Source organism: Mytilus edulis, chromosome 10 (assembly GCF_963676685.1).
Source record: "Mytilus edulis chromosome 10, xbMytEdul2.2, whole genome shotgun sequence".
In the NCBI taxonomy this organism is placed as follows: Eukaryota; Metazoa; Mollusca; class Bivalvia; order Mytilida; family Mytilidae; genus Mytilus; species Mytilus edulis.
In genome coordinates this window covers 1,047,144-1,071,494 of record NC_092353.1, presented here as the reverse complement: position 1 = coordinate 1,071,494, position 24,351 = coordinate 1,047,144, and the positions used below count along the sequence as shown (strand labels likewise).

General features: G+C 31.9%; 1 protein-coding gene and 2 long non-coding RNA genes across 5 annotated transcripts; 2 read left to right on the top strand and 1 right to left on the bottom strand.

Moving 5' to 3' along the window:
* Positions 1-7: 7 nt before the first annotated feature.
* LOC139493098 (uncharacterized) lies at positions 8-4,423 on the top strand. The gene is made up of 3 exons (XR_011656911.1): positions 8-113; positions 3,245-3,332; positions 4,206-4,423. It is a non-coding gene; the product is annotated as an uncharacterized lncRNA (long non-coding RNA).
* A 3,648-nt stretch (positions 4,424-8,071) lies between these two features.
* On the bottom strand, positions 8,072-13,581 carry LOC139493097 (baculoviral IAP repeat-containing protein 2-like). 3 transcript variants are annotated; one of them, XM_071281250.1, is made up of 6 exons: positions 13,269-13,581; positions 11,952-12,106; positions 10,481-10,514; positions 9,408-9,530; positions 8,755-8,847; positions 8,072-8,410 (listed from the first exon to the last, which is right to left on the bottom strand). In XM_071281250.1, the coding sequence occupies exons 1-5, from the start codon at positions 13,483-13,485 to the stop codon at positions 8,786-8,788; spliced, it is 591 nt and encodes a 196-aa protein (XP_071137351.1). In that variant the 5' UTR covers positions 13,486-13,581; the 3' UTR covers positions 8,072-8,410; positions 8,755-8,785. The 3 variants fall into 3 exon arrangements, with proteins under 3 accessions (XP_071137351.1, XP_071137353.1, XP_071137352.1); XM_071281252.1 differs by lacking the exon at positions 13,269-13,581 and adding an exon at positions 12,905-13,156; XM_071281251.1 differs by lacking the exon at positions 13,269-13,581 and adding an exon at positions 12,623-12,712.
* A 2,598-nt stretch (positions 13,582-16,179) lies between these two features.
* Positions 16,180-21,183, top strand: LOC139493096 (uncharacterized). Its single transcript, XR_011656910.1, has 2 exons — positions 16,180-16,442; positions 19,642-21,183. It is a non-coding gene; the product is annotated as an uncharacterized lncRNA (long non-coding RNA).
* The last annotated feature ends 3,168 nt before the right edge of the window (positions 21,184-24,351 follow it).

The following is a 24,351-nucleotide window of genomic DNA, read 5'->3' as shown; positions in this document are numbered from 1 at the left end:
AAAAAGTATTGTGTAGTCCCTGTGTAAGTGTTGACTCCCAACTTGCACATGTGATTAACACTCCCCGGACTTCTGCAAAAAACAATTATTCAGTTCACTGATTTAGATGGAAGGTAAACGAACAGAAAGTCACAGGACATTCCGACAAAAAGTCACAGGACAAAAAGTCAAACATATGTCAAACTCAGGCATAAAGTAACAAAGTTGATAGGACAAAAAGTCACAAACAATTTGTTGACAATTGATTGAATATAAATGAAAAAAGATTTTGAAATATCTTCTTTTTATTACATATATTCATTTTTAATTTTAGGAAATTGTTCATAATATAAAAAAGAAGATGTGGTATGATTGCCAATGAGACAACTGTCCACAAGAGACCAAAATGACACAGACATTAACAACCATAGGTCACCAAACAGCCTTCAACAATGAGCAAAGCCCGAGGTAAAGCCCGAGGTAAAGCCCATACCGCATAGTCAGCTGTAAAAGGCAATCATACTATATCTTTTTTTTTATATTTACATGTTAAAAAATGTGTGCAAATGTAATCAAAAGCTGCACACAAACGTAATGATTTTTATGTACAAATGTAATGGTAATGTGCGCAAACCTAATGCACTGATTTATTTGTTTTTAATAAATTTTAATTTAAAAGTTGCTACATCATGTTCATGTATAAAACTTCAAGAAAAATACAAAAAGAGTGTTTTCTTGTTCAAAGAAAAATAATCTCAAAACTAAATTGTGACTTTTTGTCCTGTGACAGTGTGTGACTTTTTGACTGTGACTTTCTGTCCTGCATTCAGATTGAATAGGGGAGTTTGGTTGACCCCGCCTCCCTCTATCTGAGACTACTATCTCAGTGATGAGCTTTGTGTTTCATGTACAAATGTATTGTGCTTTAATTTATGTACAAAAAAATTGAAAAACAGATATGTTACACATAAACAAACGACAATCACTGAATTATCGGATCCTGACTTGGAACAGGCACAACCATAACAAATTGGCAGGGTATAAGGAACTTTGAAAATATTTAGTTTTTGTGGTTTGGTCTATTTTCCGGATACTGTAAGCAATAAGGCCCCTTTATTTAGTGAATGAAATAATTGTAAGATGCACTTAGCTGTCTGTCATATTTTATATGAACTTGACCACATTTTCATGCATGGTTCATTGGTCAATGAAACACTGCATTGTTTTGTCAGTTTATCATATGTTTAAAGTTACAGGTAGATTATATTTGGTAGATATGAAACAATTGTAAGGTGTGCATGTCTGAATGGCAGATTCATATATAAACCATGACCGCATTTTATTGTTCTTTGGTCAATGATAAGTTTTCTTGGTTTTGTCATTTTATCAGGCCACATTTAAAAGAATGTCTGTTTCCCCTCCCCCGGGTCTACCCTTTGTAAACAGACCAGGAAGGCAGGTTTTTTTTAGCTCACCTGACCTGAAAGGTCAAGTGAGCTTTTCTCATCACTTGGCGTTCGTCGTCTGTCGTCCTGCGTCCGTCGTCCGTAAACTTTTACAAAAATCTTCTCCTCTGAAACTACTTGGCCAAATTCTACCAAACTTGGCCACAATCATCCTTGGGGTATCTAGTTTAAAAAATGTGTGGCGTGACCTGTCAAACCAACCAAGATGGCCGCCATGGCTAAAAATAGAACATAGGGGTGAAATGCAGTTTTTGGCTTATAACTCAAAAACCAAAGCATTTAGAGCAAATCTGACTGGGGTAAAATTGTTGATCAGGTCAAGATCTATCTGCCCTGAAATTTTCAGACGAATCGGACAACCTGTTGATGGGTTGCTGCCTGTGAAATGGTTATTTTAAGAAAATTTTGCAGTTTTTGGTTATTATCTTGAATACTATTATAGATAGAGATAAACTGTAAAAGCAATAATGTTCAGCAAAGTAAGACCTACAAATAAGTCAACATGACCAAAATTGTCAGTCGACCCCTTAAGGAGTTATTGCCCTTTATAGTCAATTTTTAACAACTTTTCATCATTTTTTGTAACTTTTTTAAAAATCTTCTTCTCTGAAACTACTTTGCCAAATTTAACCAAACTTGGCCACAATTATCATTGTGGTTTGTAGTTTAAAAAATGTGTCTGCTGACCCAGCCTACCAAACAAAATGGCCGACATGGCTAAAATTAGAACATAGTGGTAAAATGCAGGTTTTGCTTTATATCTTTGAAACTAAGACATTAAGGGCAAATCTTTCAAGATTTAAATGTCCATCAGAATAAGATATATCCCCTCACAAATTTTCAGTTGAATTGGACAACCTGTTGTTGGGTTGCTGCCCTAAAATTGGTGATTTTAAGGTAATTTTGCAGTTTTTGGTTATTATCTTGAATACTATTATAGATAGAGATAAACTGTAGACAGCAATAATGTTCAGCAAAGTAAGATCTACAAATAAGTCAGCATGATCAAAATTGTTAGAGGACCCCTTAAGGAGTTATTGCCCTTTATAGTCAATATTGAACAACTTTTCGTCATTTTTGTAACTTGTATAAAAATCATTTCTAAAACTACTTGGCCAAATTTAACCAAACTTGGCCACAATCATAATACTAGGGTATCTATTTAAAAAAAAAGTGTCTAATGACCCCGCCTACCAACGAAGATGGCCGACATCAGTAAACACATTAACAGGTGAGCGACACAGGCTCTTGAGAGCCTCTAGTTTTTTTTAACTGGATGTGATTGTCATAGCATGGTCACATGAATGGTTTGACTTGTCCAGTCCAGGCCACTTATCAGTTGTTTGTGCTCAATTTGAGTGTATTTATTTAGATTATCAATCCTTCTGCTTTCAAGCACTTTCCAAAAATGGAAACAAATTATTTTCAGGAAAAAAATAATTTCGATTTTTTTGTGGAAAATAATTTTTTGACCCGGGCGCTTATTTTTGACCCGTGTGGGGGGAGGGGAAACAAACATATTTTTAATTTTGGCCTTAGATTTTTTAAGCATAGGTCTACTTGTTGTATGGAATGACTACAAGGTATCAAATAAAAAAATATGTCTGCCTGCCAAGGTTAATTTTACTGTGACCTCATATTCATAGAATAATGATAATATTCATGATATTGAACAGCAAGAATGATGAGTAAGTTGATGTTATATACAAATAAGACAAAATTTTCAGTTGCCTACTAATTATGTAATACATGTAGTAGTTATTTTTGTCATTAAATGATGTTTACCCTTTTATGTGTAGGGCAAGAACATGAAAGATAAAGGGGAAACTATAAACAGAAGAAATTATCAACAAAATAAGATTTACAGAGGTCAACAAAGCCTAAATGGTAAGTCCACTGTTATAAAATTTTTTGTCCTTGAATGATAATTAAATATTTATTAAAATAAGATGTGGTATGATTAAAGAGAAAACTATCCATCAGAGTTCAATTTAGTGGATGTAAGCATTGTAATTACTTATTAGAGGCCATTGATGACCTGTAAGTAATGAGAAAACCCATACCCTATACATGTTATAGTAATCTATAAAAGTCAACACTAACCAAATTTGAAACAGAGCATCAATTCAAACGTCAAATATACCAGACTAATTTATAAAAACAAAAAATTATGAAAAATAAAAATGACGGGTATGAACCAACATCAACCACTGAACTATGTACAAGCTCCTGATATTAGACAGGTTGATATGGCTGGGTTGATATAAAAATAAGAAACACTTAGCAGTCTGATTTCCAATGAGACATTTCTCCAATAGAGATCAAATGACATTTAAGGAGGCTCTAGGGTATAACAATTTCAGAAAAATGTTTTAATATTTTTTTTTCATAACTCAATTTATTTATATCTTTATCATATGGTACACCAAATCATTCAAAACAATCAATTTGGTTTGGCCCCAGATGACTTTTAAAATGCATATATCATTGAAAAAGCTCCAAATTATCTCCCTTTGGTGCAAAAATGCCATTTTTTGGCATTAAAAATGTAATATCTTATTTAACTCAACGGTGGCCTATATTTTTTATTATAATTTTAAATAAGCTGTACTTTAACTAAACTATTATAAAATTTAAGCGATTTCTGTAATTTAGTACTTGAATATTTAAATGAAAGTTTATCATATTAATCATAAACATGATAAAATAGCCATTTTATTGATCTCTTCACTGATAATTTTTGAGTTTGTGTATTTGTAGGTCAGAAATCTGGATTTTCATGGTCATCATTCACAGATCAATACTGAAAGGAAAACTTAAAGCTGATATTTTTCTCCATAGTGCGACTTTTTTATTAATTTGAAATGGAACATGTTTTTTCCTACATTTATTTGAAAGAGGAAATTTCAACATGATGACTATAAACAAAAAGGAGTCATATCATCACGATCATTGATGCACAAGAACTTGATCATATAAATACGGTTCATTCTGGCTATTCCTACATTTTGAAATTCATAGGTAAAATAGTAAAATTTTATGTAGGAGTTCCCAGAATTTTTGTGTAAACAATGGGATTATGTAGGATTATGTTGTAACAACATTAAACTAATGAGATCTATTGAATCAAGGTAAATGCAGGTAATTCTTGTAGAAAATAAAGAAAACGAATAATTTATATCACAATCTTATATTTCATTTAATAATTTCAACGGCACAGTTTATGTAAATAATATTCAAATGCACAATATGCATTCATAGCAATAATCGCATACACAAGTAATTCCAATTATTTACAATAATATATACAAGTAAATAATATCATTTGAAATATCAATGTTAAATCACTCTTTAATCAAAGCAATAAATGTTGAGTTACACTAAACAAAGCACCAAAAGTATACTATAATTTTAAATTTATTTACAACACTCACATAGTACATGTAGTAATACAACATATAAGAGAATACAAAGTCTTAATCAATGTACAGGAGATGAGAAGCAGCATCTCCATACTCGACTGGAGTAAATTCAACATTCTGTTACCTTATTTTCTATTATTATCTATGATAATGCATTAAGTACTTTTGATATAATATTCATTTTTAAAAATCATAATTTGTTAAAATAATGAAATTAATCAATTCTTTGTGCCTGTCCCAAGTCAGGAGCCTGAAATTTAGTGTTTATAATATGTTACATATTTGTATTTCGTTCATTTTATATATATAAATATGGCCGTTGATTTCTCGTTTGAATTGTTTTACATTGTCATTTCGTGGCCTTTTGTAGCTGACTATGCGGTATGGGCTTTGCCCATTGTTGCAGGCTGTATAATGACCTATAGTTGTAAATGTCTGTATCATTTTTGTCTCTTGTGGACAGTTGTCTCATTGGCAATCATACCACATCTCCTTATTTAAATTTGAGGCTGAAGTTGAAAGTTTGCAATGGGTTACTATTAATTTTCTTTTTAAATACTTTTTTTCCAGACTTTCCAGACTTTTTTAAATGCTTTAAATTTACTACTTTTTCTTTCATTTTTTTTTATTTTTCCAATACTTTTTATAGAAATTTCATGGTATAAAAGAACTTAAAATGATTACTTTATGCATGTTTTCAAACAAAAATGTATCATTTTTTACATATAATTAATGATTTTTATTTAATTTCCATAGGTAAATTAACTTTCGACCAAATTATACACTAATGACTAAACCAACAATTTTGCAATAACAACATGTATTGTTCTTCCACTAATCCCCCATGTAGGAATAGCCAGAATAGTAAAATACAAAATGTAGGAATAGCCAGAAGACACCATAAATACAACAATGTAATTATCAATTGAAAGATGGAACGAATGAACAAGATATTAGAATGTTGTTGTCCAAATAAACTTGCTTTGTCTTCTCATTTGAATCTCTCGATTCAATAAAGATGTACAGAGGAAGATCTTTGAAGAACAGATTGAAAAAATGTTTTGTCTAAGAATTGCAGGAATATTCTAGTGAATGAAATTATTTATTGACTTCACTCTTATATAGTGGACTGAATAATTGTACATAGCAAGTTGTGAATAAAGAAAGCAAAAACTTTAACAAAAAGTGTTTATATTATAAATTTGCAAATATAAGCATACTATTATGTACACCACAAAGTTATATATTATAATTCAAATCGTTTGCCTATACAAGTATTGCAATGAACCTATAACAAAGAAAATCTTACCTCATGAAAAGAGTGAACTATTCAGTCAGAATATGAAATATTTTTTCAGTTCTATTTTTCATAATAGAATAAACAAGACAAAGATTTCAAAACAATATTTTTTCATTTATTTAGAAATTTCATCATTTTGTTTCAGTGAAAGGACTTTATTCTTTGACTGTAAAATATTATTATTATACATTCCAAAATAAGAATAATCTTTATTGTCATATAAACAAATAAAAAACATGTTTGTGACAAAATTTAAAAAAAATTATATATATGTATATATAAAAAATATAAAAAAAACTCGTATACATTTAAAACATTTTACTACCAAACAGCATTCATTGTAACATACACATAACTTTATATTTATATATATATATATATTTATAATTTTAATCCCATAGGATTTTATTTTGTCCCATGGGATATTAAAAATCCCATGGGATAATTATAGTCCCATGGGATTTTTTTTGTCCCATGGAACAACAAATATCCCATGGGACAACAATAATCCCATGGGACCAAAAAAAATCCCATGGGATTTAACCAAAATCCCATGGGATAATGGTAAATCCCATGGGATTTTGCCCTGTCCCATGGGATATTGAAAATCCCATGTTTTTATAATTCAAATTGCAAAATAAATATGAAAGTAACAGTATAAAACCAATGAAATTATTGAATCCCATGTAATTCCGCACATTTTGGTTGTATACATGATATTGTAGCTCTTGTTTGAGGCGGCGGCGGATTTGCAAATGAGTGTTTTGCAAATTAAAAGTGTCCAGTGTTAAGTCTTCAATACTGTTAGCACTAAGAAAATACTTCCATTGATCCTACAAAAACAAATGCCAACAATAACGACTTGTAAGGTTTAAATGTGTTTTATGAATTTGTTTCAATCTTAATCATCAATTTCTTCGTCTGTTGGATCTTTTAAGATTTTTTCTCAGTACCGTTTTGTTTTTTATAAAGGGACATAACACCATTACTAACCGTGTATAAAATAAGCTCCGCCCCCTTCTTACCTAATAAGGTATATAAAGGGACGTAACTCCACTACTAACCGTGTATGAGATAAGCCCCGCCTCCCTACTAACCTAATATCAAATATACACGGTTTGCACGCGGACGCTTTTAACCTGGAAATGTATAGAAGGTAAGATAATCTATAATGTCGAGCTGTAATACAATATTTCACTCTCTACCTATCAAACTGATACATATACGGAAATAAAACCAATGCCAAAAAAAACCAACTCATCCAGGTATTAAAAGGATTTGTTATAAAGTTAGCAGCTAAAGATCACCGCACGACCTTCAACAATGAACAAACTCAGACATTGTACTGCTTATTAAGCTATAAAAGGTTCTGGTCATTTTGGTTATTTGGTAAACTTAATGTTTACATAACAATAATTACATTAGATGTATGTTTCATTATAATATTTTATTCTGATTGGCTAACTGCACATCACGTGTTATTCCGTAAGCAGTTGCATTGCTCAATACAACTTTTCACTCATGATAACACGTGCTCCAACAATAAAGTGCACAGGTGAATTAAATAATAAAATATATAAAATTCGTGTTTTCATGATCATAGCTAAAAAATGTAATTATAAGTATTGAATGCTTCTTTTTGTAACTTTATAGGGTTGTAAAAGCGTTGACCGTGCGTACATTTTTAGAATGAAGCGCTTCCGCGCTTCATACAAAATGTACTTCGGTCAACGCTTTTACAACCCAATAAATTTACAAAAAGAAGCATTCAATTCTTAAATAATTGCAATGTGTTGCATTGGTATTTACCTTTTTTGGTTAATTCATTTACTTGTAGTTACCATTAATAGTAATACATTATAAAATAAATTTATTTATAAGTTGGCTACAATATATAAAGCATATAAATCTTTAAAACTGCAGTACTTTATTTTTCACATTGTTATTTCATTATTAAATGATTTCTGTTTATGTCTGACTTCAACTACTTCCAATGCAATAGATAACTCCTTTACACTTGTCGTTGGTCGTATGTCTGATTTCAACTACTTCCAATGCAATAGATAACTCCTTTACACTTGTCGTTGGTCGTTGATGATGACCGTTCATATGCCTCTGTTTTCGAATGTATGACTTGATGTCTTTAAATTTGCCTCTGTTTATCAATATATGGTGCATGTGATGTCCGATACTGTTGGCCTTCTTTTGCTTGTACATAGTTTCGTAAATGAAGAGAGGATTTCCTACAAAAAAAAACATGGAACTGCATTTAAATCTATAAAATATGGAATATAAGAAATTTGCGAGAAATTCAATGTTTAATATTAGAAATTTCCAGTAAAAGTTTGTCATGTTTTCATAAATTTTATGCAATTTCTTCGTTTGAGTACCAAGTTTAATATGAAAATATGAAAATTGCGTATGCCACCAAATCTTTATATGAAAAAACAAAACTGTCATGAACAAAATGTGGTCTTTTTTTGTATCTAACTAAACGTATAGTCTTGAAAATAAAGATAATAAAGTTATTGCCGCCCATTGCATGTGATTTTTGTTTACCAAATTTGACAAGATGTAGACTACTTACATTTTTATGTTCTAGGAATTTTGGGTTTCCTTCAGACAGTGTTTTGGTTCATCAAAATCTTTGCGATATCCATTGCTGTGAACTCAAGCGTGTCTGTAGAAAAGGAAAATATAGATTTATAAAAGCAAGCAAGTGGTTCATAGGCGTTTCTCGTTTTCTCATTTTTTATGCCCCACCTACGATAGTAGAGGGGCATTATGTTTTCTGGTCTGTGCGTCCGTTCGTCCGTCCGTTCGTTCGTCCGTTCGTTCGTCCGTTCGTCTGTCTGTCCCGCTTCAGGTTAAAGTTTTTGGTCAAGGTAGTTTTTGATGAAGTTGAAGTCCAATCGACTTCAAACTTGGTACACATGTTCCCTATGATATGATCTTTCTAATTTTAATGCCAAATTAGAAATTTTACCCCAATTTCACGGTCCACTGAACATAGAAAATGATAGTGCGAGTGGGGCATTCGTGTACTGAGGACACATTCTTGTTTATATATATATTTAAAATATCTGAAAATTTACTATAATTATCTCCGATCAACAAATATAATAACACAATAACGAAACGATCACGATCAATCCAACTTCTTAGGTTGTACTAATAAAATTGCTTAGTTTCCTACCAATGCATCCAAAACGCTATATTATTATTCATATATATTTATACCTTCTGTTGAAACGTATGTTCTGATTGCATCCTTTATTTGTTGTTCCTTGTAACTTCCCATGCTGAGTAATGCCTGAGCAGCTGTTGTGTAAAGCAAATCATCCGTGTACAGATCACCTCTATCTGAAAGAACAGTATACATTAAATCTAATGGAAATTATAAACAGGGTTTCGTCAACTTCATGTCGTATAAAAAGGTTACAAGTTTGTTGTTGTTTGCGTCATTATAGTTAGATTTATTTGTATTTTGTGGAATATAAATATCTTCTGTGTTGTATGTCTGTGGTGCTACTATGTCATCACAGTATTTGACTGCTGGCTCCCAAGTATTGTCAGGATTACCAAGTACGTTTATGTGTGGTGCTCGCCCAGATTTTCCAGTACAACGGACTTATAAACCGTCATATATGTGGCAGGTTTACCTAGCATAAAACCAGGTTTAATCTTACATTTTCTATTGAAATTGTTTGACCCAAGTCAGGAATAAGACCATTGTTTAGCATTCGTTTAGATGATTGCGCGTTTGATTCTGTCAGGATTAAAGAGTTATCATTTGATTTACCTTCGAGTTCTGTATTTTTGTTAAAACATTTTTGCAGAGCTGTCTCCATTTGGGTTTACAATTAAATTATTTTCTTTTAGTGTTCTTTCAAATAGGAATAGTAATTATTTAAAATTAAGGGCTGTTGATAAGAAACATGATATTACCTTACAATATAGCTTTGTAATATTGGAAACATTGCAAAATAAATGAAAATTAAATAATGCATATATATACCTAGATGAGGGAAATATATGTGTCTTATATAAATCACAAAAGTTGTATTCAAGACAGGACAAAAAGTAATACATCTTTTTTGTTTGAAACAATTTTCTGATATAAATAAGTTGGTGGTGAAAGATTTTTCTTTTTTTTTATAATTTTTTTTAGTTTTTTTTTCAGAAATGTACAAATAGAACAACTATCCTTCCTAAGTAGTATGAAAAGTGAACTGGTCATATCAAAAATATTGAATCGATTAGTGAAAGTTAAATAACTCACTATTTAACTAATTACAAGTACATGTACTTACTTGGTTTTCCAGTATAAAGGTTTTCGTCCTCTATCTACAAAATAAAAAAACAAAACATTTTCAATTTGTTTCCTTCACTATTAATGCCATTTTAATATTACGTGAGCTTACTTACTGCGTCCAAGAAATGTCTCCAAACAGAGAATTTGAATAAGTTAGTCGGAATTCGTATCCTATAATGATTTTAAAAGGGAATGATGGATATATATATATATATAATATGTAGTAAAACAACAAATTTTCATCCTAAAAAATGAATATAAAAAAGGCCTCAATATGCACTCTTAGCCTGACCGTACAGTGTGGCATATCTACATATAAATACCAGAAATACCAGAAGCAAGAAACAGAAACAGAATCATCATAAACTGTTTCAATGATTCGTTCCTAAACTCGTTTGACTTTTTCTTTTCTTTATTTAACAATGTTTAATTATCAATTTTCAAAGCTGGGCTTCTAAATGACATTCTTATGTTGTACTGTTATACAACTGTCCCAGGTTAAGGGAGGGTTGGGATCCCGCTAACATGTTCAACCCCGCAACATTATTTATGTATGTGCCTGTCCCAAGTCATCAGGAGCCTGTAGTTCAGTGGTTGTCGTTTGTTTATGTGGTACATATTTGTTTTTCGTTCATTTTTTTACATAAATAAGGCCGTTAGTTTTCTCGTTTGAATTGTTTTACATTATCTTATTGTGGCCTATTATAGCTGACTATGCGGTATGGGCTTTGCTCATTGTTGAAGGCCGTACGGTGACCTATAGTTGTAAATGTCTGTGTCATTTTGGTCTTTTGTGGATAGTTGTCTCATTGGCAATCATACCACATCTTCTTTTTTATATTTAGTAGTAAATCAACGTCATTTGAACGTTTGTTGATAGTTTTCTCTTTTTATAGTTACTATGCTTATTTACACGTTGATGACCTGTTTCTTACTTGACACGCATCATTTCTTATTTATAATTTTACTTAGTCATAAAAATATCCCCGTTATAATCTAGTCTATTTTAAGATATTGGACTTTCCAATGAACATAATTATATGAATCAATGTTATTTTTAGATAAAGTCAGATGCATTTAAAATATTACAAATTTCTATGTTTGTTTTTGCATAAGGATCTAAAAAGTCATAGACTGACAATACATGTACATGTAGCTCTTATTTTGTAATTTTAAATCATGAAAAACTAGTATCATGATCGAGTATGTACAATTAAAAGGAAAGCGTTATATATAGTTGGTTGACGTGTGTTTATTACAATCATATACCGGGAATATGAATATTAAGTGCAATTGTACCTAATACATTTGTTATAACCATTAAAATAGAATATTCATGAACTCTATAGTGTTAAGTTAAAATTAACAAAAAAATAGTCAGCAAATGAATGACAGAATGACAAACACACGCACACAAACAGACACACTAATAAAACAAATAATATATTTAATATTAATTATATAACTACCTCGGTTAACCTTTTGAAGAATTCTTTTCCTTTAACATTGGACACATGGGGGCAGTGTTTCCCGTGTCTGGCATGTTCTATCCATGGATCATCGAATACATCCCAACTTCTCAACTTTAATCCACAATAAAAACATTGGACCACATCTTCTGTACCTATAAGTATAATTAGTCCAAACTAACTACCGAATACGAGTAATGCGTAAAATTATTATGAAGATTAATAATTTAAAAAGAGAAAAATGTGAATAAATTTATTGACCAACACGTCCTTGCAACAACTAATTCAAGATAGACCACACAGCAACACAGTAATTAATAAAAAAATATATACCCATTTGCTATCTATTGTATGTATTTTTCTTATATGTGTGGTTAAGTTTTAATTGCAAGTGATATTCTAGAAACGCGTCTCGTGTTCGCTAAATTCGGAGTTGATAACTTTTTTTGTAATTATAGTTTTTTTTTATAAGATACTTAAAATTCAAGACATCTGTTTTTTGCCACTTCTAAACAATATTCTGGTGATCCCTTGTGTGATCTATTTTTTAAATCTGGAAGTCCAGCGTCAGTGCCAAACCCGTCCTCAACGTCCACCAACATGACCAACATCAACATAATTAATGTGTACAAAAAAGTAACAGTATATTCAAGTTATTACTTATAGTTTACCTGTGAAGTAGAAACCAGTTTCTGATAGATCTACAGGTCTCGGACTTGGCTTACCCCAACACTGAAATGACCGTATATACATCATGTACATATAGTTTACCTGTGAAGTAGAAACCAGCTTCTGATAGATCTACAGGTCTCGGACTTGGCTTACCCCAGCACTGAAATGACCGTATATACATATAGTTTACCTGTGAAGTAGAAACCAGCTTCTGATAGATCTACAGGTCTCGGACTTGGCTTACTCCAACACTGAAATGACCGTATATACATATAGTTTACCTGTGAAGTAGAAACCAGCTTCTGATAGATCTACAGGTCTTGGACTTGGCTTACTCCAATACTGAAATGACCGTATATACATATAGTTTACCTGTGAAGTAGAAACCAGCTTCTGATAGATCTACAGGTCTTGGACTTGGCTTACTCCAATACTGAAATGACCGTATATACATATAGTTTACCTGTGAAGTAGAAACCAGCTTCTGATAGATCTACAGGTCTCGGACTTGGCTTACTCCGATACTGAAATGACCGTATATACATATAGTTTACCTGTGAAGTAGAAACCAGCTTCTGATAGATCTACAGGTCTCGGACTTGGCTTACTCCAATACTGAAATGACCGTATATACATAAAGTTTACCTGTGAAGTAGAAACCAGCTTCTGATAGATCTACAGGTCTCGGACTTGGCTTACTCCAATACTGAAATGACCGTAGACGGGCAGCAACCATTGTATAGTCGTTGTTAAATGGTTTCTTCAAACAAACTCCTAGTGTATCATCTCCATTTGAATTCTTAAAGCTGCTTTCCTTCATTTTGTAATGATTCATCTTTTCGTCTACTTTTAAATTTTGCATTTTACTGTGAGATACAACAAAGTTTATAGCGACTTGTTATCTGAAACTCGTTATCTGGAATATTCTGACATACCCACAAATCTAAAAATAACTCGTTAAAAATCCCAGTTCTGAAAATAGAAAATAGAGTAACGCTTTTCTTTTAACATGTTTAACATGTTTAATAATACAAACATTTGTATTTCGAGAAAGTTAAGATACTGTAGAATGTTTAACAGTTTAAGTATTTAGTTTTCAAATTTACATCTAGTAGACAAGTTAGGAAAGGAAGAATTATATAAAAACAATCACTAAAAGCTGTAATCAAATTACAAAGAAAATTAAAAATAAAATCGTTGTTTTGTATTAATCCAGGTATTTCTATTCCTTATACATTTATACATGTTATATATATATCATAAATATACTAAAAGGAACTATTTAAATGAATGGTAAGTTAAAACTATCTATTCAGCATGTAAGAAAGAAAAATGAGTATGTATTACACGTATATATACAACTCGTCTAAACATCAACCAAACAATAATAATTAATGTTAGATCTGTAAACATGGTAAACTTGCTTTCTCAAATTTTGTTGTTCTTCCCTCGCCGGGATTCGAACCCATGCTTCTGAGATATCGTGACACCAAATCGCCTGCACTGTAGCCGTCCAGCTTTTTTTATGTCCCGCTAGACCACACGACCATGCACCTAGGCTTCATATATATATATATACAACTCGTCTAAACATCAACCCAACAATGTTAGATCTGTAAATTTGCTTTCGCAAATTTTTGGTTCTTCCCTCGCCGGGATTCGAACCCATGCTACTGTGATATCGTGACACCAAATAGCCTGCACTACAGCCGTCCCGCTAGACCACACGACCACCTGGGCTCTTAAAAAAGAGCTTTCGCTGGCCGTGTGTTACCTTTCCACGTCAGTTTTAATCTAGCGGCGTACTGCAGTACATGATATATAAGGCATGAAGATGTTATTGTTACAGATCAGCTAAATTATCTATAGTAAAGGATCCTACAAATTAATGTAAGATACAGTCACAGAAAATAATTATATTTATAAGTACGTACGTCTGAGTCAGTGACAACCCTACAACAGATGCATCCATCGGATCCCCATCAATGATGGTGATACATGGCTGTGTACATAATGTATATACAACTCGTCTAAACATCAACCCAACAATGTTAGATCTGTAAATTTGCTTTCGCAAATTTTTGGTTCTTCCCTCGCCGGGATTCGAACCCATGCTACTGTGATATCGTGACACCAAATCGCCTGCACTGCAGCCGTCCCGCTAGACCACACGACCACCTGGGCTCTTAAAAAAGAGCCTTCGCTGGTCGTGTGTTACCTTTCCACGTCAGTTTTAATCTAGCGGCGTACTGCAGTACATGATATATAAGGCATGAAGATGTTATTGTTACAGATCAGCTAAATTATCTATAGTAAAGGATCCTACAAATTAATGTAAAATACAGTCACAGAAAATAATTATATTTATAAGTACGTCTGAGTCAGTGACAACCCTACAACAGATGCATCCATCGGATCCCCATCAATGATGGTGATGCATGGCTGTGTACATAATGTATATACAACTCGTCTAAACATCAACCCAACAATGCTAGATCTGTAAATTTGCTTTCGCAAATTTTTGGTTCTTCCCTCGCCGGGATTCGAACCCATGCTACTGTGATATCGTGACACCAAATCGCCTGCACTGCAGCCGTCCCGCTAGACCACACGACCACCCGGGCTCTTTAAAAAGAGCTTTCGCTGGCCGTGTGTTACCTTTCCACGTCAGTTTTAATCTAGCGGCGTATACTCTGGATCTGGTTGAAGATTAACAACTATTTTTAGTTGTCCAGCATAAAATGATGATGAACATATTTACCAAGTCATCAAACCATTATATAAATGGGATGACATCTCAGAGCCTGTAGAGTCTTGTTTGGAAGATATCAAAACTTGGATGTGTATGAACATGTTATAGATAAACCAGAACAAGACCGAATTGATTGTTAGTGAATCACCAAACTCTCAGCATGCAGCAACATACCTCTGTATTAGAAAGATTGGATTATGGTTATGCTTTAAAAAAAATTGGAATTAGCAGACCACAATTCTGGAATTAAAGTACTTTTGTGACATATTGAAGTGTTGTTTTGTATTACAAATTCATAGAAAATGTGATAAACAATACTGAGAAGGAGAATTGATCTGTTGTCCTTACATTTAAAGTATATTTATAGGCAAAATATTTAGTAAGAATGTAGGTTATGTTAAAAGAAAAAAGGTCATGCGTGTTAGATATATTGAATTTCAAGGTTTTATCAAATTTGAACAGTGAAAATCTGAGAAAAAAAGAGTAGTCAATTTATTCATTCATATCTTATTTCTATTTTGATTGTTGAAATACAGTCGAGATGTTGTGATTTTTTGCAAATATTTCATAATATGTACGTATAGGATTGAGGCTTCATTAAAACTGCAAACCCTAGAAACAGGTCTTTTTCATAGAAATTTGAACGTGCTATTTTTTTACGGCGTGTTTAAAATGTAATATGAAGTACAAGGTACATTCAATTGCTTGAATACTTAGTAAGCGTCTTTAAATTATACCACTGCGCAAAAGGATAAATGACAGAATTGCATTATGTATGAATGGTCTTTTTATATTTATTTAATATATATCCTTACGTAAACATTTAATAACTTAATCATTAACCGATTTATGTTCAGTGATCTAAATGTGAAAAATCATATTAAAAAAACTTAAATGACTAGGTATCAAAATTAGACAACAAAGTTAATTGCGTACATACTAATTGCTGTGAGAAGGAAGGAAAATATCTGCAGTATACTATTGTTGTGCCAATGTAATAGAAAATATCTGCAGTATACTATTGTTGTGCCAATGTAATATATGTTTTCTATACAGAACGCAAGCCTGTAAGTATGAATTACATTACGATTTCATAGAAGTACTTTACACGCATGGAACTGTGTGCAAAAAGTGAATTCACAAAAATACTGAACTCAGACATGTCAGAGGAAAATCTAATCGGAAAGTCCATAATCACATGGCAAATTCAAATGACAAAACACATCAAAAACGCATGGACAAGAACTGTCTCAACAAATTCCGTTATATTTACAATGATGCGTGAACTAAACAGACATTAATAAATAAAATAGTCACAACATGGGTACAGCAGTCATCACCGTGTAACAATTTTAAAAGGAACAGTTAAACAGAACACAAAAACATCTATCTACAAAGACATTCATTGATTCACGTGTCTGACGTCAGAAAATTTTATACGTCACATATATTTGTCGTTCAATGTATATACACACAATTTTAAAATTTCACATGGCCAATGTTAGCATACCAGGTGAATAAATCAAAATTATGTAAGAATTAATTTCAGAAATAGACCGAGATTTAAAATAGTCTAAAAGTTGTATAGAATTTATAAAAATCCACAAATAGTTCATTCCACTACGCGATTGAATAATTTTGACGTTTTTGGTTCAACGTATTTTCTAATTCATAATATATATATCATAATGACATATAATAGAACACTATCATACTGACGGGATCTTATAAAGTACAGAGTCGCGTTTTTTTTTAAAGAACCAAAGAAACACAAAAAGTCGCATATAAAAAACACACCAGCCAAAAAAATTAAGATAATACAAACACATTGACGGGATGTTTAAGTACCGAGCCACGTTAAATGGATATCACATAAAACAATCCAACAGTAAAAGTAATATTAATAATAGAACAAAGACAAATGAAAGAATAATATAACACGTTGTTAAGATGATAAATAACATCAGTACGCAGAATCTATAGATCAACACCATCATGTATTATTTGTGAAGTTGATACGGAATATTTATAAACAAGGTCTTGTTGCAACACCAATATTTAAAAAAGCAAACAATAACTGAAGGTATGATCTATAAATAATTCGGATATAACCTTCATCTGTGAGAATATATATACACGACGCATTATAACTTAAGGATCACTTAGATTTGAATTATGGTGTGATATTGTATTAAACAACATAAAGAAAGGCACCATTGGTTTAAAAAGAAAATAGTACTCTTTAGGTCACACCTGAAATATAACTGTCACCTTAATAAAATAAATGCATTTAAAACCAGGTTTAATCCATATTTTTTTTAAAAGAAAATGCCTGTAAGTCATGAATATGACAGTTGTTATCCATTCGTTTAATGTGTTTGAGCTATTGATTTTGTCATTTGATTAGGGACTTTTCTTTTTGAATTTTCCTCGAAGTTCAGTATATTTGTTATTCTTCTTTTCCCTAATTAGACTTTTCAAAAAATCAATATCTATTCTAATCGACCAAATATTAGATATATTCAGATTATTCTTTTTAAAAGAAAATAATCATAGCTTTTCTAATCATTATACATTTATTCCTTTATGATGGCTGTTTAACGTTTTTCCACAACTACATGTACATTTGCAAATCAATAGTAATTGAATAGATTACATAAAGTAATCTTTTAGAGATTAACTATGTTTTGCAAATATGAATTTTAAAGTTCTGCGAAACTATTCCTATTTTTATTTTAGTCAGCGAACCGACTAAACGTACTCATATTATCTCGAAAGATTATAATATAACAAAAGCTTCATATATGTTCATACAAACATGATCAACTGATTTTATATATCCTGACAGCTGCTTTGTGTTCTACATCAATCATTTGAAAACCTGCAATTAAATGTTATAAGTAGAACAAATATTGTAGGACGATTAAGGTGAACATTTTTTAATATCTTTTAGAATGAAATGGGTACAAGTTGAAATATAGTTTAAAAAAAACTAGGTTTATTTCCTAGAGGGAAAATCCTAACTATTAAAAAAATATCTACGTTTCTCCTTAACCATGGCTATTATTTCAAAGTTTGCTAGCGAAACTATGTCGTTGTAAAAGTCTGCATTTTTTTTTATCTCTATAACGTGGATGAACCAATGGTTAATTACTCATTTTCAAAAGACAAGTAATTAGTGTGGCACATGTACCAATTTGAATGACAAGTTTTCTTGAAAGGCCTCTTCTAGATGATCTGTATATATTTCACACACGATGATAAACCATTGAAACATAATATCAAATGTTACATCGTTCGATTACTACAACATAGGGTTCTACCTGTAATTTGATATTTGGTTGCGTAACAGAAGATAAACTAGGTGAAGTTATATTAGTAGGCAATGTTATAAGGCACATAATATTATAGTGAAGCTCGAATATTCCCAATTGGAATTTACTGAACCCATATATAAATCGTATTCGGTCACTAGCACACCGTGTAACGAATTTATTTTACCGACTATTTTTGCATGTGGTCTGTATACTAGTTGCCTATCAAAGTGGAAAAATCTTCAATACCGTAAGTATTAAGAACGTACTACCATTTGCCTATACCAAAACAGACGCAAAAATAACAACCTATAAGCGTTAAATATGTTTTATGATTTTGTTCAATCGGTTATCATCAATTCTGTTGTCTATTGAAAACTGTAAGAATATTATCTCAAGATTACGTTGTTTCCTGTTCCGCGTTGTGCATGAATTAATGATGCGCATTCTTTATATCATGCAAGAATAAACTTGAAATTTCACAACATTGACAACAAATACAAGCATAGATGGTTGCGGTGAATAAAACACTTACTTAGTGCTGATAAAATTACTCCTGTCCATTACTTGTATTTGGTCCTGTGGTTGGTAAACATTCATGCTAAGCTATCGTAAATTCGCCTTTTCTTCCAATAACAAATAATTGCCCGTTTATTCCATACATTCTTCTTTTGAAGGTCTATGCTTTTTATGACTAATATGTTTAATAGATGTTTATGCACAGTTAAGTTGGTTCAACTGAATTATGTTATTTGGCGCAATTGAATCATTTGAAAAGTTATATTTGAGTCAAATATAACATTGTGAGACTAGCAATGAGTAAAAATGAACTGCAGCCATTTTGTTTCGTCTTATGCTTTTGAGAACAACACATTAAAATTTCATTTCTTACTTATAAAAATACACCATTTTTATTGTTAAAATACATCATTTTTATTGTTATTAATTTCAGGACAGCTAGTATGACTTAAGACAATGTCGGACTGCTGTAAACAACATAGTAAGTGTATTGGCTTTGTATTGGTACTGGTTTTATTTATTGGTTTGATTATTGGCATGTCCAATGTGCTTCACAACAAGAAAGACGAAAAGGACCGTAAACCAATATACTATCCACAGCATTCGTCTTCGACATCGTTCCTTGGCAATATCGTTGGCCAACCATCTCGACTCCAATGGAAAAATACCAGCACTAACTCCTTTATCAAATACAACCAGCGGATGGATAGATTTATTGTGAGAGAAAGTGGTATTCTTCTTATCTGGCTGTCGTTGCAAATTGATGTGAAGAACATGGGAAAAGACACAATTTATTCTGCGTGTATTGAATACAGCAATGATAATTTTAAATGCACGGCCACAATTTATAAGAACTTGGATGCAGGAACTATTCAAGTAAAGGATAAACTGTTTGTACTTCCGGGATTTTATTTTACAATAAATGTTGATCAGACGTTTTTACTAAATATACCTGGAAACTCTAACATCATAGTGATGGATAAATCCTTCAATGGTGGATTGGGGATTCAAGGCAATATTACAGAGTATCATTAATTACAAGAAATCATAAGAATTGTTTTTAAACACAAAAAAAACTAAACATGATATTATAGTTCCTATATTATTGTCTATTGATCAGTTTTTACCTGTTTTAATTCATCAAGTTTATATTTTCTGCATTAGGTATTGTCAAGCATTGGGTAAAACTCTGCTGTTTCATTCGTTTTTTTTAATTGACTATTGCAGAATAAAAACAAAAAAGAATATACATTTCATGGCAACATTAGTACCTTATGCATGCCGATTGTTGTAACTGCAGTATAGTCATTCCCTTTTCATAAAGACCAATTAATAAGCTCGTTCTTCGATCCGAATTTCAAAATCCGTTTTACTTTTCAACTCGACACACCACATGTCCATAAAAAAACATTTCTATATTAAGCGATGTAAAACTTCATTATCTCACAGCTATAATCTATACCCTATACTTACTCTTCCTTTCTAATACAACATAACTATAATCCTCAACCTATTATACTCACTCCTCCCTTCTGACGAATTATTCGTCTTCCTTTCTATAAAAATGTAATTTGTCTCCATCTTTTTTCCCTTCCCAATACATAAACGCATATATGAAATCCAGTAATTATTATTGTTAAGTTCATTTTAGTAACTTTTTTTCTGTCGTCTGCCTTTCATCATATAAATGAAGTGTGTAACAGTATAACTTTTTTGTGTATGGAAACGGATAAAAATGAGAGCATTGTTCTTATTAATTCGTAAATTCATGGGATGTGTCCGTTCTTATTCTATAATTTATATTTTGTTATGTACTATTAATCTATTCAGTCATATATTTCACTGTCCGGAGCTTTTTTTGTGTTTGTATTGTATTCCTGTCAGGTATGTTGTTTTTCATTTTAGCGGTATTTTCAACATATCCATATAAGATGGAGTTTGTGGCTAGCCATAAAATGAGGTCTAACAACCAATTTTACTAAAACTGTCCTGTATCAAGTCAGGAATATTGCAATTGTTATAAGATCGTTCGTTTCTATGTATGCGTGGGTCTGATTTTGTATAACAGCTAAGTGTTTCTGTTTTTTTCCTCTAATCGTTGATGTGCTTCAACCGATTTTCGTTTGTGACCCGGATTTGTCTTCGGTTAATCGATTTAGGACTATTGTCACTATTGAACAGCGATACACATCTGTTGCCTTTATGTATAACATTTTTAAAATACCTGTATATACACTTAATTCTTACTTCTAATACTTATACATGATGAGTTTAATTATAAAATATCTTTACACATATGTTTTTGTCATCAAATTGACACCTCATCACTGTTTTTGTGTGACAATGTGCGTCGCTGTACCCTCGTGTCTTTTTCTGGTCAAAACCCTGGAAGTGTGCTGATATATGATAACAATCCTATGTAATTATATAAGTAATGATAAAAGTAAGATGTATGTATGCAATAAACAAAATAACAAATAAGTCCATGCACGAAAAAAAAAAGATATAACACAAAAGAAATTGTATTATTATTATTGAATTAAAGAAAATTAAGATATTCAAATGATCATACTCTAAAAGAGGGACATAAGATACCAGAGGCACAGTCAAACTCATAAATCGAAAATAAACTGACAACTCCTGGCTAAAAATGAAAAGGACAAAAAGACAAACAATAGATCACATGACACAGGATAGAAAACTAAAGAATAAGCAATACGAACCCCACCAAAAACTAGGAGGGATCTCAGGTGCTCCGGAAGGGTAAGAAGATCCTGCTCCACATGTGACACCCGTCGTGTTGCTTATGTTATAACAAATCAGGTAAACAGTCTTATTCGGTAGGTCAAATTCATAAAAGGAAAGAGGATTGTAGTAAGGAACATATCCGATATCATTTGTGAAACGGTTATTCCATAACGGTCAACCAACTCGTGGTGGCGTCTGTAAAATTTACGAAGGGATGATTTCAACTTCACCGTTTGGAACTCTTGGTTTAATAGCTTCCTTGTTAGCAGCAACCCTCTATCAAGAAAATCATTATAGGAAATACAAACACGGGAATATCGTATCAATTGGGAGATATATACCCCGTATGCAGGTGCTGCTGGACTGTTGCTACTAAAAAATGGAAAGTTCACAATTGGAAAGCTGAAATCATCTCTTTTGTCATAAAGTTTTGTTTTAACCGACCCTCATTGTCAATTTTTAGATGGAACACGTTCAAGATATGAGGCCGACTTAACAGTATATGTTGTATTCTTTATCTCTAGTTCGATGGGATAGATGCGTTCAACATAGTCACCAAATTCTGAATTATTTAGTGAAAGAACGTCATCTGTATAGCGGAAAGTAGAGTTAAAGGACATTGCTAACTTCTTATCTTTGTTCATAAGAAGTTCCTGTATGAAGTCAACCTCATACTTATAAAGAAACAAACAGGTCGGCAAGAAGAGGGGCACAATTGGTTCCCATTGGAATGACGACAGTCTATTGAAAAACACGTCCTCCGAACGTAACAAATCTGTTGTCAATCACTAATCAAGCATTTTGATAAGCGTGTTCTTTGTTTTTTTTTTTAACTCTTTATATTGTCATAAGGTATAGCTGTTGTTACTGGTCATTTAATTGTCTATGTGAGTATGAGGAGCTGCACTCTAATGTTGTCTTCGTTCTATAGGTTGCATTCCTGTAAATATTGACAATGTAATTTCCCATACGAACTCCTTTTACGGCTAAAACTGTACCACTTTTACTATGAAGTTTTGAAAAAAATCTTATCCTAGAATTGAAAGTTCATATGCACTACAATTTTTTTCAAAGGTTAAAATATAGGGCTTTGCGGCATATTTTCAACGTTTATATGCCCTGAACTTTGTAGAGTTTAAACTAACATTAATTTTCTTAACTACCCCTACTTCAAATGAAGGGTTACCACAGATTTCAATGTAAACAATATGCACATGTATATTTACTGGTAACATTCCCAAGTTATGTCTCTGTGAGATGGAACACAGAGAGCATAACTAAGAACCAGTATGTAAACAAAATTGATTTCTATGAATATTCTAGATCTCCCTAAAAGAGGCGTGGTTTGAAAAACAGCTGTATTTACGAAGTGCAAGCTATAAGGAGGTGAAATGTAAGATCACAAAAATACTGAACTCCGAGGAAAATTTAAAACGGAAACCCCCTAATCAAATATTAATGGCAAAATAAAAAAACTAAAACACAAGAAACGAATGTACAACAACTATAAATGACTGAGTTAAATTGTGTATTGATTCCGAGGTTACACATACGCCATTGTTGTTAACTTGCAAAAATTTAATTTTGGATGTAACGCGTCTTCTGGTTTACATAATTTAGTCATGTGATCGTGACGTCATCAACGTTTTTTCATGGTTTTCTACGGTTTAAAATGGAATTTAGAATTAAATTATAAGAAATGACTGTAATATTTTTTTCTGTCTATTCGAAATAACATAAAAAATGTGGTGCACACTGTTAAATAACCCGCTACGCGCGTTATTCAGTGTGCACCAATTTTTTTATGTTATTTCTTAATCGACAGAAAAAATATTAGTCATTTCTTAAATGGATAAAAAAAAAAACGTTTCAAACATGTGTTATAAGAGCATCATGATAAGTTGAAGATAACTTAATGCTAGACATAACATAATAATTATGTAATAAATTGTAATGGTAAAAATCAGCAAAAGTTGATCACGCTTTCTTGTCTGATCAAATCGAGTTAAATTGTCATCAGAAACATCATTGAAGAAAGGTACTTTACTTTAATTAGACTTTGACCGGATATATCTTTCCATTTGATCCTCATCTTACTTGTCACATACACACAATACTTAACAGGTGGTCATTAAACATTAAAAAAAATATGTAAAAAGCATCAGATTTCATGTGGGAGCTCCTTCAATAAGTTAATGCCTAGTACTGTATGTTTATTACCAATTCTATTGTGTAAGTCAGGAAACAACTTGTCAACTGTCAATATATTATTTTATCTTTTCGGAGAAAATAATGCTTCTTACAAATGATTTAAAAGGAAAAATAGGAAATGAAATGAGTCTTTTTAAATATATTATAACGTCGTTTTAGTACACATACCTTATCGCTAGGAATA

Bases quoted from the DNA above. Each gene is read 5' to 3' on its own strand.
- LOC139493097 (XM_071281250.1), bottom strand. From the start codon at position 13,485: ATGCAAAATTTAAAAGTAGACGAAAAGATGAATCATTACAAAATGAAG. The intron at 9,531-10,480 runs GTAAGTACATGT...CTGTTCTTTCAG, and splicing joins CCTTTATACTGGAAAACCAA to ATAGAGGTGATCTGTACACG. The intron at 8,848-9,407 runs GTATAAATATAT...CCTTTTCTACAG, and splicing joins AACATACGTTTCAACAGAAG to ACACGCTTGAGTTCACAGCA.